This window comes from Rhinolophus hipposideros (genome assembly GCF_964194185.1).
Source record: "Rhinolophus hipposideros genome assembly, chromosome: X".
Lineage (NCBI taxonomy): Eukaryota > Metazoa > Chordata > Mammalia > Chiroptera > Rhinolophidae > Rhinolophus > Rhinolophus hipposideros.
This window is the reverse complement of record NC_138046.1, coordinates 102685768-102700885: the sequence shown is the minus strand read 5'-3', so window position 1 is coordinate 102700885 and position 15118 is coordinate 102685768. Positions and strand designations below refer to the sequence as shown.

At 35.6% G+C, this 15118-nt stretch overlaps 1 protein-coding gene across 1 annotated transcript in view; it reads right to left on the bottom strand.

Annotated features, from left to right (window-relative positions):
- The window catches only part of DMD (dystrophin), a 2022175-nt gene that overhangs the window by 1100974 nt on the left and 906083 nt on the right, over positions 1–15118 (bottom strand). Inside the window, exon 44 of the mRNA XM_081043053.1 lies at positions 6223–6370. Coding sequence (XP_080899179.1) covers positions 6223–6370 — 148 coding nt within the window. The remainder of the gene's footprint in view (positions 1–6222; positions 6371–15118) is intronic.

The window sequence follows — 15118 nt, the reverse complement described above, 5'->3', positions numbered from 1 at the left end:
ATTAAAGCACAGCGAAATCAAAATACAAAAACTTACTCTGTAGCAGATAGTATCAGGGACCTATGCACATCCATTTAGCACCTCTCATTTCTGGGCAAACCAGTGGCTTTTCAATGAGGGCACCTGCTACTAGAGGGCTTTCTGGGCTGCAAGCTCAGAAAGCAGGATGAGAAGACTTAGAAACCCTGAGTATTTCCATTAAGAGGAAGAGAGCCTTTCCAAGGACTCGCTTGTCTCAAACTTTTGGGCAGGAGTTACCCAACTCCATTATGCTCTGTGAATACTAAACTTGGAAGAATTGGGTCCTCTTTTACGAAGTTCTTTAGAGTTCTCTTCCATCACAAATAGCCAAGGTAAGGCAGAACTGAAGAGAAGCTCAAATTGTCTTTGACACCCTTAGACTCTAATTTCTTCGTCTTCTCCCCAATTCCAAGACCCTCCAGCCCCTTTTATTCCCATTTGTTTCCTCATCTGAGAGATCATGGTAATGTTCTCATGCTATAACTACACAATTTATATGTAATTTTCCATTCTCCATGCAAGTTTCCGTTTGAGAAAAGGAAAAGTGTATCTTGCTTAATTAGAACATGAATCTAAACTAAAAGTTTTTTCCAGATTTCATGGTGAACATGAACATTACAATATTACGTATTTAATTTATGTTGACTTACATATCCTTGATCACAATGAATTGAAATGTATCATTATGTTACAAAGTAAACAATTTTAATTAAATTTATTTACAGTAATATGTAAAAATATAATGCAGATCCACCATATAACATATATTAGGGAGAAGTGAAACAGTAATATAGAAAGATAAAGCAAAAAACTAATTAAGAAGGCATTTTGCCTAAAAACAGCAGTAAACTTTCGCCAAGATACACACTGTTGTTTCACTCCCTATGTTTGCTTAACATTTGTTAGTTTAAAGCCTAAAAAGTTGTATCTAACCAAACCCACTTTGTTGACTTTTTCAGGTTGATTTCAAATGGAAATTCTTAGATTGCAAGGTCTCATGCTCATGTGAACATTCTTTAGAAAAGTGCTGATAATTTGTAAAATGGTTCACAAAACTGCATTATCCTAGAATATAAAAACAGGCTCCATTTCCACTAATAGCAAGAATATTCCACTCTTAAATACTCAAACTAATGGTGATTTTTATCATTTCTACTGTCAACTTCAAGAATTTTGAACCCCACTAAATAACAGCTCATGTTTTAAAACGTATTTCTTTCTACTCTTGAACATGTACAGCTAAATATTAGGGCATGCTATGATTTCCACTTTTCTGTTTTCTCTCAAGGTACTTGTTGGCACACCGATGAGTTAAGAATATTTTCATAACTTTCCTTCATGGTGTTCAGCTTTCTCTTTGAAAACTCCCATTAACATTTCTTTTTGTTAGTTGTGAAATGAGTAGGCAGAAGTGTCAGCTATCTGAGGAGGATGTGTTTGCCTGAACTGGAATTTTCCTCAATTCGTCAGCCAAGAGCTACACTTTGATAAAATGTTATAATTCATAAAAATAAGGTTTAAAGACCTAGCTGGACAATCAGCTCTAATGCGTCTTTTGGAGCAAAAATTAATGTAAGACCCGGTCTTATTTTACTATAATATGATATGATATATAATATAATATTATAATGCAATTTACTATGATATGATATGATATGATATGATATGATATGATATGATATGATATGATATGATATGATATGATACTGGGTGTTATATTCATTTTTGCTCCAAAAGATGTGTTAGAGCTTATTGTCCGGGTAGGTCTTATTTTGGGGGAAACATGGTATTGTTGGTTTGTTGTTTGTTTTTATAGGCATAGGTTAATCACTTATGAAGCATGATTAGTTATAATATCTTACATTTAGTGAGTAATTATTTTGTGGAAAATGCAGTTCTAAGTGCTTTATGCATGTCTCATTTTTATTCCTATTTAAAGGAAGAGAAGCAGAGACATGGAGAGACTTAAGACACTTTCCCAAGATCCTGTAGCTATTATGCTAAAGGAGCTGGGATTTGAACCCACACTTCCTGAATGTGGCTTCTAACCACTTAGCTAATCTTCTAAACTTCTATTAGAGCCTAATAGGGCATGTCAATATTTGTGTGGGTGATAAAACTTTGCAAATGCACTCAATGACTGGTGGTTGAATTACTATGTAAAGAGTTGCATACGTCATTGAATGAATTTATTAACAAATCAAATTTTATAGCACATAATTGATAATTTCACATGTAAAAATGTGATATTTTAAAAAAGGTTCACTCTGGTGGCATGACATTTTTGGAATATCTTGAAAAATGCGATGTATATATTTCACTTTATTATGCACTTGTGACAGAGAAAAAAAATAATTGAGTTGGATGGAACCAGATCACCTTTCTGGTATAGGTAGTCACTTTATTTTGAATGATGACACCAAGTATAAGTAGGATACTGATTAGTTCTTTCTAAAGTTAAAAAGATAAAATGTAGTTTGACATAAATATATATAGGCAAGCTGACAACATGTACATTTTAAAAATTCTATTTCATATCTAGATCCTTTGCTGATAGTTATACAAATAAGGCTTTAAATTCCAGTGTACTCCTGTATGTATTTGTTTAGTATGTGGGCTGCTTGGTTGATTTTCCTCAAAGTAACCCTATTACTGGTTCATCCCAACAAATATGTTTGCTTCCAGTAGGCACCATCCTCAGTCTGTTTCCTAAAATAGTTTTCTAGCAAAAATTTAAAATCTTATTTATTGTTCATTAATCAACAATGATGATGGCAAAAACAACAACAACAACAACAAAAAACAACAATGATGATGGCTAACACAGTTGAAATCACCAAAGATCCCAGGTGTCTTATCAACGATATTGACTTACAGTATCTTTCTGGACTCTTTTTCTGAGATGGACCTGAATGAAAAGATAACCTCAGGCATCTATGTGCGTGTGTGTGCACACACATATGTGCATGCGCACGCTTTTTGACATTCCTAATCACTAGGGGAAAACACCTTCACTCTTTAGTGAATCTGTGATATTATTCACACTTTCTTAGCTAGAAAAACTTTTCCCTGGCATCCCTTTCTTATTCCCTTTTCCCTAATCCCTTTCTTATTCCATGGATAAATTGAGTAAAAAAAAAAAAAATGAACTAAGTAAGAGAGTCTTTTGAAAGAAATTCTCCAATTACAGGAAAACGTTTTAATGCAATGTTCATCAATTTCAACTAAACCATGTTGTCAAGAAGCAGGGACCTTTAGACATTCTCAAAGCATTTAAAATTATTATATAGTTGCAAGATTGCATAAAAGTAAATGTACTAAAAGATCAAATGACATGAAAATCATTTGTTTTGGACTTCTGCTTCTGGCCAAGTGGAGTAACAGAGAACAGATCTAATCTCTTGGCTAAAAAAGCTTTTAAAAATGGACAAAATATATAAAAGAATGGTTTTGAAGACATTAGACATCAGACAATGGAAGATAGTGATCTCTGAGGAATTAGAAACAAATAAGGTGAGCGCTACAACTGCCCCCAGCTTACTGTCTGGAGAGAGTTCCAGGCCATGACAAAGGATGAAGGAACTCTCACAAAGCCAGGGGTCCTCCTTTTTTTGAGAGGATAGAGCTAGGACTTCAAGGAAGCCATGGTCGCTAGAGTTCACAGAGAAGAGCAGCAGAGAGGATACACAGAGAGGGAACACTGGAGACCTGCAGCGAGCTCCCTTTCAGGTTTCAGGCTTCATCTGAGTCCTGATCAGCTCATATATGTAAGGAAACTACACATGATTAGGGAAAGAACTATACAAAAGGATTAATGGGACCAATCACCAGAGCTCATATATGGCTGGGAATAGTGTCTGTTTCTGCCAGTCACAGTGGCAAAACATCATCATTAACAAGGTGTCAGAGAAAATACCCAGAAGGGTTTTGCCTCAGTAATAAGGCAAAATTAGCCCTAGACTTAGACTGTTCTGAGCAAAACTCACAAAGTACAAAAGGAAGACACTCAAAATATCAGATTGCTTTCAAGTAGATTAACTCTGTCCCAGAACAAAGGTCAAGAATATTTATCGGCACAAAAAATCAAGCACTCAACAAGTTGTAAGTCACAATGTCTGACACCCAATCAAGAATTACCAGTCATCCAAAGAAGCTGGAAAATAACATGCATTATAAAGAGGAAAATTAATTGAAAAGGACCCAAAACAGACACAGATGTTAAAAGTAATAGACAAGAACATTATAACAGTTATTATAACTGTACCCCACATTTCCAGAAGGTAAAGATTGACACGTTGCATAGAGACATGAAAGGTGTAAAAAGACCAAAATCACTCTTCAACTATGTGTTGAATCACGCAAAACAATGTCTGAAGTTAAAAATATACACTCGAAGTGAATAACTAAAAATTAGATATTGCAAAAAAGTTAAATTAGTCAATTTTACAATAGAAATTATATGAAATGAATTACAGAGACTAAAGACTGAAGACAAAAAGAACAGAACATCAGTGAGTGGGACAGCTTTAAACATCCTAATATATGTGTAATCAGAGTCCCGGAAAAGGGGACAGAAAAATGTTTTTTTAAATAATGCCTTAAAATGTCTAAATTAGATGAAAATTATAAACCCACAGTCCCAGAAGCTTACCAGACCTCAAGAACAAGAAACGTGCAGAAAACTATACCAAGGCACATCATAAACCAGTTGCTCGATTCCCCAAAGCACTTCCTAATAAACATTATGTATGTTAATATCCATCTCAGAGTGGGCTTCCTAAGGACGCCAACCTGGAATATGAACCACAATTCATACCAAAACAACTACCCTCTGTGGAGTAGAATAGAGGTATATATACACTTCTACATTGCTCTACTTTTCATAACGAGTATATATTATTTGTATAATAAAACATTAAAATATTTAACTACCTTGTGTCCGTTATCTTCAGTGATGGCAAAAGATTTATATATCTCCCCAAGAAAAACTTATATGACACATATTTCTGCCTTTAAGTCAGAGATCTAGTGATCCGGCATTAGCTCAAAATGAACAGTAGTGCTATTACAAAATGTATTTTCTGTATGATGGCAGATTGGAAATCCATGAATTTCCTCTGTGTCCAGTGTTAATGCTGACGTGCATACAAGTTTGACTGACATACACATAATTACACATTTTTAAATTATTCATTTCCTACATTTATATAGCTTACACATACATAGGTATTTAAATGCTTACTTTCTTAATATCAAAATGCACATTTTCTCTGCAAAAATATTTGAGTATGAAGAACCTGTAAAGCTGAATATTGTATTTCTTTTTTGAATCCAGCATTTTGAAATCTCGGAACTATTTAACAAATTACCTTTTTCTTTGTTTTCATCTATCTTAATCAGTATTTTCTGGCATTAAAAATTGGCCACAATTCAAACCTCCTTGATTGAAAAATTGCTACATGAACAATTCAAGCTAAAAACATTGCAAAAATACTTAAGATTGGGTGTAATAAACGCAACATTTCTTATATCTAAGCTGTATATTTTCTAAGCTAAATTATAACCTCCACAATCCAATTTATCTTTATCTGCATACTCAAAAGACACAGCAAGTTGCAATTAAACTATACACTGGTTGTAATCCATATGTTGCATTTCCATTAACATACACCATAAAAAAGTCAATAAGTACCACCAATTAACTCTGCATTGTTTTGGCCTCTGTACTATCTCAGAAGGCATTTTGTCAATAGTATATATAGAAATATTGCTACATCACCACAAATTGTTTTTAGGGAAACAGAATTGTAATTTTATCATGATGGATATTTCTAGCAACTACATTATTGCTAAGTATACCACAAGTTCTCCTGGACAGAGTCCAACATCAAGCAAAAGCACACACTGCCCGAAAGCCACTGCTGTAAGATGCTTCCCTGTATCACAGATTCAGTGACACTTTGCAGTTCATCAGATAAACCAGCTATATCTCGACTAACTCGTCCTGTCACAAAAAATCCACAGTAGAGTCTCCCAACATGATCATTATGATGATGTTCTACTATGTGCAGTTAATGACAACAAAAGTCAGGTATGATAAATTTCCCTCATCATTCACAACCTGAACTTGCAGAAGATAAGCAGCCGTGATATTGCAGTGAAGATAAACGCAGTTTGAAAAAAGAGATCTCAAGATCTTACCTTGAGATACCATTTGTATTTGGCATGTTCCCAGTTCTCAGGAATTTGCGTCTTTTTGAGAAACTGTTCAGCTTCTGCTAGCCATTGATTAAGTATCTTCATATCGTAATGAAACCTCCGCCATTTTTCAACAGATCTGTCAAATCGTCTACAGGTGAAAAACATAGATGAAGAAAAATAAAAGGATTATATAAAACAAATCACACAGACATGGCATATGTTTGATTACATGAACAACAATATTATTTTGATAGTGTTGCACATTTGCAGGTTTCTTGATTGAAACAAACATAAAGACAACGATTACAGAGTATCAATATTTTCTTCTCTGTGAGCATATTTATTTTTTAATTCCTGAAATTAAAAAAAATATTAACATCCAATAAATTAAGTATTTTGAAGCTATTCATTTTCAAAATAATTTTTGCATCAAAATTAAATTATCTCATAAAGTGTATCAATTTCAGTATTACTCTTGATCCAAAAGTGTCTATTCGTTAAGATCCTCAAGCGTCCAGATGCAATTTAGGCTCAGGTATAAGCAATCAATCAATGAACTGATATAGCAGTCCAAATCAGGGGGTGAATGTTGTCTTCCTTTATCCTTCTCCTTTTATTGTATCCACTAACATTTTATTTCATTATTTTAATTAAAATTTATTGGGGTGACAATTGTTAGTGAAATTACATAGATTTCAGGTGTACAATTCTGTATGACATCGTCTATAAATCCCATTGTGTGTTCACCACCCAGACTCAGTTCTCCTTCCATCACCATATATTTGATCCCCCTTACCCTCATCTCCCACCCCCCACCCCCCTACCCTCTGGTAACCACTAAACTATTGTCTGTGTCTATGAGTTTTTGTTTCATCATTTGTGTGTCTTGTTCCTTTGTTGTTTTCAGTTTTATATGCAATTTTTATTTTAAGGAGGGCACAGTCACAGTGGCCCACGCAGGGATCAAACCAGCAACGCTGGTGTTATTAGCACCACGCGCTAACCAACTGAGCTAACCGCCACCTCCCGTTTTATATACATTTTAAATTGGAATGCGGAAGGAACTTATATGAGTCAGGGCTTCATGTGTACCTTTGACAGTTGCACGTAAGAATCACATGGGGCATTAACAGTAAAAAAATACATAAATAAAACACTGATTTCTGTCCCTACTCTAGACCAATTAAATCAGTATACTTGGAGGTGGGATACTGACACTGGTATTTTTAAAAGCACCCAGGTGATTCTAATGTACAGTCAAGGAGAAAAACACTCTATAAAGTTAGCTTTAAAGTCTTATGGGGCTTCTGATCTAATAGATCTCCCAGAGCATGTTCAAACAAATATTTGCTAGCACTCAACCAAAAGCCATCCTGAAGTGCCCTGCCTCAGAGTACAGTAGTCTGTCAAAGTTCTCTGAGTTCAACTCTTGAGGTGCAATGGATTATAGTTTTGAATATCTTCCCAGATGTCTACCTCCATTTAGGAACTTTAAATAATCTGAGAACTTAACTCTGCAACTCCCGTTTTACTGGGAAAGGAATAGAATTCACATATATTAAACAGTTACTATGAGCCAGGCACTGGGCTCTGTGCTTTTACATATCTGATTTCATTGACTCCAACAACACCCCCTGCACCATAACAATTTTTATTCCTATTTTCCCCTGGAGAAAAATGAGAGGGCAAGTGACTTCCCAAAAGGTAAATAGGTATTAAATGGCAGTGAGGGGATTCCAACTCGGATCTCTCTGGTTTCAATGGTGCTTTTCACTGCCTTACGTAGTCTTTTTTGGGATCTCCTTTTTTCAAGATGAATTCTCACCTTACCAGTTAAATAATTCAAAGTGATAGCTGTAGGGATTTTTTCTTATTTTCTTTCTTTATTATCTTCCAAATATTTAATTATGCACCTACATGGACATTGCATTTAATGGTTAACTATATTTCTTCCCGTAAAAATTTTTAAAACAGGCAGTATTGTGGTAGCATAAAATAGGCAGCCAATGGTAACCAACAGAGGGAGTCTCTAACGATAGCTAGTATAAAAGTCAGAATTCTGCCTTTAATACTTAGTGGCATTCTAGAGTTAATCAAATATGATATATCCTTTAGCCACACAACGATCTTAGAGATATTTTACATGTTCAACAATAATTTTGCCTTTATACATTTGCAGTGGAACCTAATGCACAATGACTGACAAATGCAGCTTAAGAATGTATTCCATTTAAAAAAAGAATTGTACGTTGTGTACGTCTTATAGGCACTTGCATCACTGGAGTCAGAGTTGTTAAATGAGAATCTAAAAAACAATGAGGCATAGTTGGAATTGTTCCCTCTTGGTGAGACCACAGTTGATTTTAATTTTCATTATATTTTTTTCTATGTTGTCAAGTTTTTCTACAGTGTGCATTTCAGACTTTGATATTTAGAAAAATACTGTAATTTAACAATAATTTTAAAAGGCACCCTCATGCTAACAATTACTACCTTCAACTCTCTTCCCGCTACCATAGTTTGCAAAACAGGCAGAAGCTAACCAGAGCACACAGAGGTTGTCATTTGGTTATAATTTACCATTCCACTTTTGCAGCAGTTCCCTTCTTATTTTGCTTTTCCCCCTACACAATCACCAGAATTATCGTATTGCCAACTCTTTCAGCTACCAGGAGGTGACTAGTTCGCCAACGTTTGTGCTATAAATACCCACTCTTCGTTGTAGGCCGTTGTTCATACATGTCCCTCCACTATTCACCACACTGGCAATCTTCCACCAAATTCCACAAAGCCTCCTCCAACCCTAACCTCTCTTCCTCGTCACAGATTATCTTCCCTTTCAATTCCCCAAGAGAAGAAATCCGTAAGAACCAATACAACTGATGATGGTACCACCAGGTCTGCAAGACAGAGCTGGAGGGAGGAAGAGAAGGGAAACAAGTTGAGGGCCTAGGGTTAGCTATTTACGTCCTTGTTCCAGGCCCACAAAAATGAGATAGGATAAACTTGGCAGTCACAGAAGACAACCTGCTGTTCCCCCATGCCCTGCTACTGCCTCAGAACTTTGTGATTTTGCATATCAGTCCCATATTCCTGAAATGCCCACCTTCCCTCATGCTACCTTTCCCCTACTCTTGCAATCCAACCCTTTGCATACTGAATGTCTTGTTCTGAACTACTCATATCATCACTTTGCAAATATCTAAATACAGAATATTCAACATAGCTTGCAGTAGCTAAAAGTTTGAAAACTGTAAAGTTGATTCGATTTTATGATTAAAGTAATTTCCAAACGAGTAATTCTGTTCAAACAAAATATTAAAGAATACAAGCATGCACTTGCACTTTCATATGGGATGGCATTTAATGCGAGCAATAATATTTTAAACTCCATTTCGAGCATCACATAAAATTTTAAAGTATACTTTTCAGTGTTTTAATATGCGTTGCTAACAGCGAAGTCTAAATCTATTCTTGAATTTACTATGTAAAATTTCATTTTTTTATCATGACTGCTTATAAACTTAAACTCTTTCCCATCAACGAAAATCCTGAATTAATAGATATAAATTTTGCTAGTTTTACAATGTTACATTTATAAATTTAATCTCTAATCAGTCACTAAACTCCCTGAATTCCTCTTATGCCATTAATTGGACTGTCCATGATTGAGGAAAAAGGCAGCAACAATTAGAAACACACAGAGATATTACAAATGGCATTCAGGAAAGAAATGTAAGTTTTACCCTCTATATTATTACTGGAGGGGGGTAGGGGGAAGTTGTTGCTTTTTTTCCTGGCATAAGAGGAAATGTAGACCCAACTAAATAAAGGACCAAAAATGTCAGCATAAACATATGGATAATAAATCAAGTGATTTGAAAATTTTGCAAATATTAAAATTCTCATTCACTATGCAAGCAGTATTTAAAATTACACTGCTGCTTCATTTATGTGCTGCATAACTTATTTCCTGCTGTTCTAAATCAAGTTAGTCAGATTATTCTCGAGCATAAATTACGTTTAGGGAGTAATTTAGGTACTTTGGGACATACTTTAACAATTTCAGGCCATTAAGGTGGTGCTCAATTCCATAAAATAGATTTAAATAAATAACACCCTAGTAGCCTTCTGACATATCCACTGTGGTTTTCTACTTAGGTCTGCAAACTCAGCATTGGGCTGCTGGTTATTTCCTCCTACATATTTCATCTTTGATGCGGGAGTGGAAGGGATCTTGGCTAAAGTCTGCTGGTCCAAACTGCAGGTGCTGGTAAATAAAATTAGTTATTTGCCCCAAACCATAGTACCTGGCTCCCTTCCCCACCACCTCTCGTCTCCGCTTGCCCAGGAATGATTTCATGAAATCTAAGTAGACTTGAAGTTAGGAAGTATTTTCTAGGGAATCTGATTCATTCTGAGTAGCGGTCCCATGGCTCTAACTCTCCTGACTTCTCTCCTAGCCCTTTTATTTCTTACTCCTAAGACACTGCTGCAGATTTCTAGGCTGAAGTCTTTCATCTCATGCCTAATATACATACTGCGCCCAGATCCACACATGTATAATTAGACTCCACTCCAGCTGTCTGCCTGTCTTACTGCAACTGCTCCCTGGACACTGGCTTATACCTGAACCCATGGCTTTGCCTCCTCGGCAGGTCGAGCACAGTGGGCAGACTGATAGGAATCCTGGCTCCTCCATTTACTGTATGGCTTTGGGTAATAAGTGACCTCTCTGAAATGTAATTACTATAAATAAATTCCTTAGGGTATTTGTGAGAATTACATGAATGAATATATCTAACTTTCCTGAAACAGTGTCTGGCAGTGTTCAACAGACATGAGCACCAGTTTCTGTTATTATTATTCTACCTCTACTTGGCTTAGGTTTTCAATGCAAGTTGGATCACCAATATAGAATCTAAGCGATGTCAGTGTGTGTCTCTGGTGGAGATCAGATATATAAGAAATGATTTTATCTTTAACTTCAGGATTTAAAGTAATTAATAGACAATGTCATGAGCCTGCTTACCGAAGCTGAATCATTATTCCAGCATAGAATCCACGGTTGCCCATGGCAGTAATCCGCCATAATCAGAAGTGTCTGGACGCTGATGGTAACCACTTTGAGCACCTCTTGGAATTGCAGAAGTCAAACGTGACTTGCATTCATCTCTTGCTATGGGTATATATTGAGTACTACAATTTTAATACAGTTTCCTGTCTTAAAATGGGTATACATTTTTTGGCATATATAATTGTTTATATATGTAATGTTTATTTTTAAACACTGTTTATTGTGAAACACACTAATATAAAGAAGAATGTGTACAACCCCTTATTGCTATAACTAAAGGCAGAAAATTTAAAAAAAAAATCCAGCAGCCCGAAACTCCTCCTGCATCCCCTCCCACTCATCAGTCCCTCCTGTCCCCACAATGGAACCTCCCTCCGAATTTTCTTGGTAATCATTCCCTTAGAGCAGGGGTGTCCAAAGTTTTTTCAACGGTTTTCACCAAGGGCCATATGCGGTAAAATACACAAACAGCCGGGCCACTCACTCAAGGTGAAGTACATATTACCTCACCTGGTTTATTTAAGTAAACTAAATATATTTTTGGAATTTGCTGCAGGCCAATTAACAATGGATTGCGGACCGCAGTTGGCCCATGGGCCGCAGTTTGGACACCCCTGCCTTAGAGCTTTGTAACTTAAATATGTACGCCTACCACTAGAGACTGATTGTTGTATGTTTTGAACTTTTTATAAATGGAACCATGTAATATGCGTTCTTTTGTATGAGGGTTCATTTGCTCCATATTATACTTTTAAAATTAATCCATGTGGTTGCTCATTCATCGATGCATAATACTCAACTGTGTAATTTTTTTTCACTGTTAAATGTTTCGGTGGTTTTAGTTTGAAGCTATTATAACACTGCTATAACCTGTCTCCGGGAAGGCGTACACAAGCATTTCTGTAGAGTATATATACCTAGGAGTGAAACTTACGGGCCATAGGTTATGCACACCTTTAATATTACTAAATAGTGCCAAATGTTTTTCAATCTACCATGAAAATAAGACCTAACCGGAAAATAAACCTTAGCATGATTTTTCAGGGTGACATCCCCTGAACATAAGTCCTAATGCATCTTTTGGAGCACAAATTAGTGTAAGACCTGGTCTTATTTTCGGGGAAACATGGTCGCAGTAGTAGTATATGAGTTCATACCCACATCATTTACAATTTACAGTCCAAGTAGTAGTATCTGAGAATTCAATTTGTTCCATATTCTCATCACCACTTGGTACAGTCATACTTTTACATTTTAACTATTCTAGTCAGTCTATAATGATATCTTACTTTACTTTTAATTTGCAATTCCGACTGCTAATGGGGCTGGCAGACTCTGTGGATTTCTTATTTTGTGAAGATGACAAAAGTCTTAGACAGTGTTGTTGTGAAACGTAAAATATATTTGTTATTTAGTACAAAGTGATCATTTTATAAACACCATCCAGATCAAGATATAAAACATTGTCAGCAGCCCACAAGCTTTCTTTGTGCCCCTTCTCACTTTTCAAGAAATTTTCCCAGTTTTCTACTGGATTTTCTTTTCTCTTTTTAAAGATTTATAGGAATTCTTCATAATTATGAATGCACACATTTCATCAGTATGTGTATTCCAAGTTATCTTTTCCTACACGATGGCTTTCATTTTTACCCGCATAATATTGTCTTTTAATGTACAGAAGTTATTAATATACAACATAGTCCAGTTTATTATTTTGACTTATGATTAGTGCTTTATACATATATTTAAGAAAGCTTCCTTCACCCAACATTCATTAACATACTTTCCTATACTTTGTTGTAAAAGCTTTATTAATTTGCTTTTTCCCCATTTAGATGTGTAATCCTCCTGGATTAGTGTGAAAAAGGATGTGTGTGTGTGTGTGTGTGTGTGTGTGTGTGTGTGTGTGTGTGTGTGTATATATGTATATATATATATATATATTTCTAAGCAGGAGATTCTATTTTAATTTTTAAGGTAAGGTTTGCATACAAAACAAAGTAATGGGTGTACGGTGGGAAAATAAAGGTGTGTACAATAAAAAGTAAGTCTCTGTCTCACTTCAGACACCCCCCCCCCAATTCTGCTAGGTATGCATTCATTGTAAATACAAAACTTTAAATTTGAAATATTTACAGAGTAAGGCAAAGAAATAAACAAATACAGTGGTATACAGTGCTATCTTTCTCATTCAGTTTAATTGTTTTCAATATATCCTTGCTAGTTGTTTTTATAGCTCTGGATTGACATTTTATTTGTATTGCCCTGTTTGCTTTATCTAGAGTCTTCTCTTAGGCTGTGAGTCTGGTTCTCAGGCTTCAAACCAGTTGGAGTGGTACTCTGATTTTAAGCTCCTCACAGTAGTTATAATATTTGAGTTTAGGAACTTACATTCATGCATAAATTGCCTCTCTTCACTGCTGAATTTCTGGACATTTTGTTTCCGTTGTTTCTCACAGTAATTTTTTTCATTTATGAACCCACAGAAAATATAGACTTTATTTGACCTGCATCACCAACATCAGCACTTAATGTAACTTCTTTCCAATCACAGGGGAGAGAAGGTTTTTTCATAAATAAATAAATAAATAAATAAATAAACAGTTCACCTACATATTATAGGTGAAACTCCTAGATTTCTTGCTGGATATTTTCCTATACAACCTCATTCACTCTTAAAAGTTCAACTAACATCTACAGCAGGGCTTGGCAAACTGCATAAAGTTCTTGAGAATAAATATTTTAGTCTCTGTTGGCCACGCAGTCTTTGTTACAACTACTCAACTCTGCCATTGTAGCTCAAAATCAGCCATAAGCCGAAAATAAGAAATGGGCTTGGCTGGGTCCCCATAAAACTTTATTTTAAAAAACCGGTGTGGGGCCAGATTTGGCTCACGGGCTGCACTTATGCTTCATCTATAAACTGATTATCACAAAGCCCCAGGTTCTGGTCTTTACGTGGGCTCTCTATTTAGCTGTTTTCTGGACTATCCTCACCAGAACATTCTATATGAATCTCAAACACGACGTTTTAATGGTTCCTTATCTACTTCTCTAAGTCTATTTGTAATTTTAGCTCATGACTTCCAAGCTAGAAATCTCTCTGAGGTCATCCTTTGCTGCTCTCTTTCTTTTTCACCATGTTTGTCTCTATATCCCATGAATTCTAAATCAGAAATGACTCTTTTAATTTGGCCTCTTCCTTTCTAGCCTCACGACCATGGCCTTTCTTGACATCCCCGAACACCCTTTTCCTTGACATGTTACAACTCATCTCTCCCTATCACCATCGTCTGACCACCCTCTAACCTATGTCTATAGTATCATTCTTTCTTTCTTTTGGTTCCAAGAAAAAAATTCTCATAGTCCACAGTGTATACATACGCTTGAAAACACTGAATATCTCAAAACTTCCATAACAATCCAAAGAAAATCTTAAAATTCTTTAGATTTCTAATTTTATTTTTTAACTTGGCTAGCCTCTCATTGATGGGAGGGATTTAAAATGGGTATTGTAGTAGTGTCTTTTTCCTACATGTAGGCAGACCTGTGGAGGAGCAGGTTAAACGAGAAAAGCCTCATCAATAAGCTTGAGTCATTTTAAATAAATGAGGACATTTTGAACTATAAGTATGCACAAATACATACACACACATTCAAATACATATACACAAAATGTATACACACAAATGTATGTGCATATATGCATATATTCATACATATATATGTGTGCATGTATGTATGTATGCATACACACACACATATAAACAAATCAGGAACTTGACCTAACTGGATAGTAGGAGTTTGGGGACTCATTAT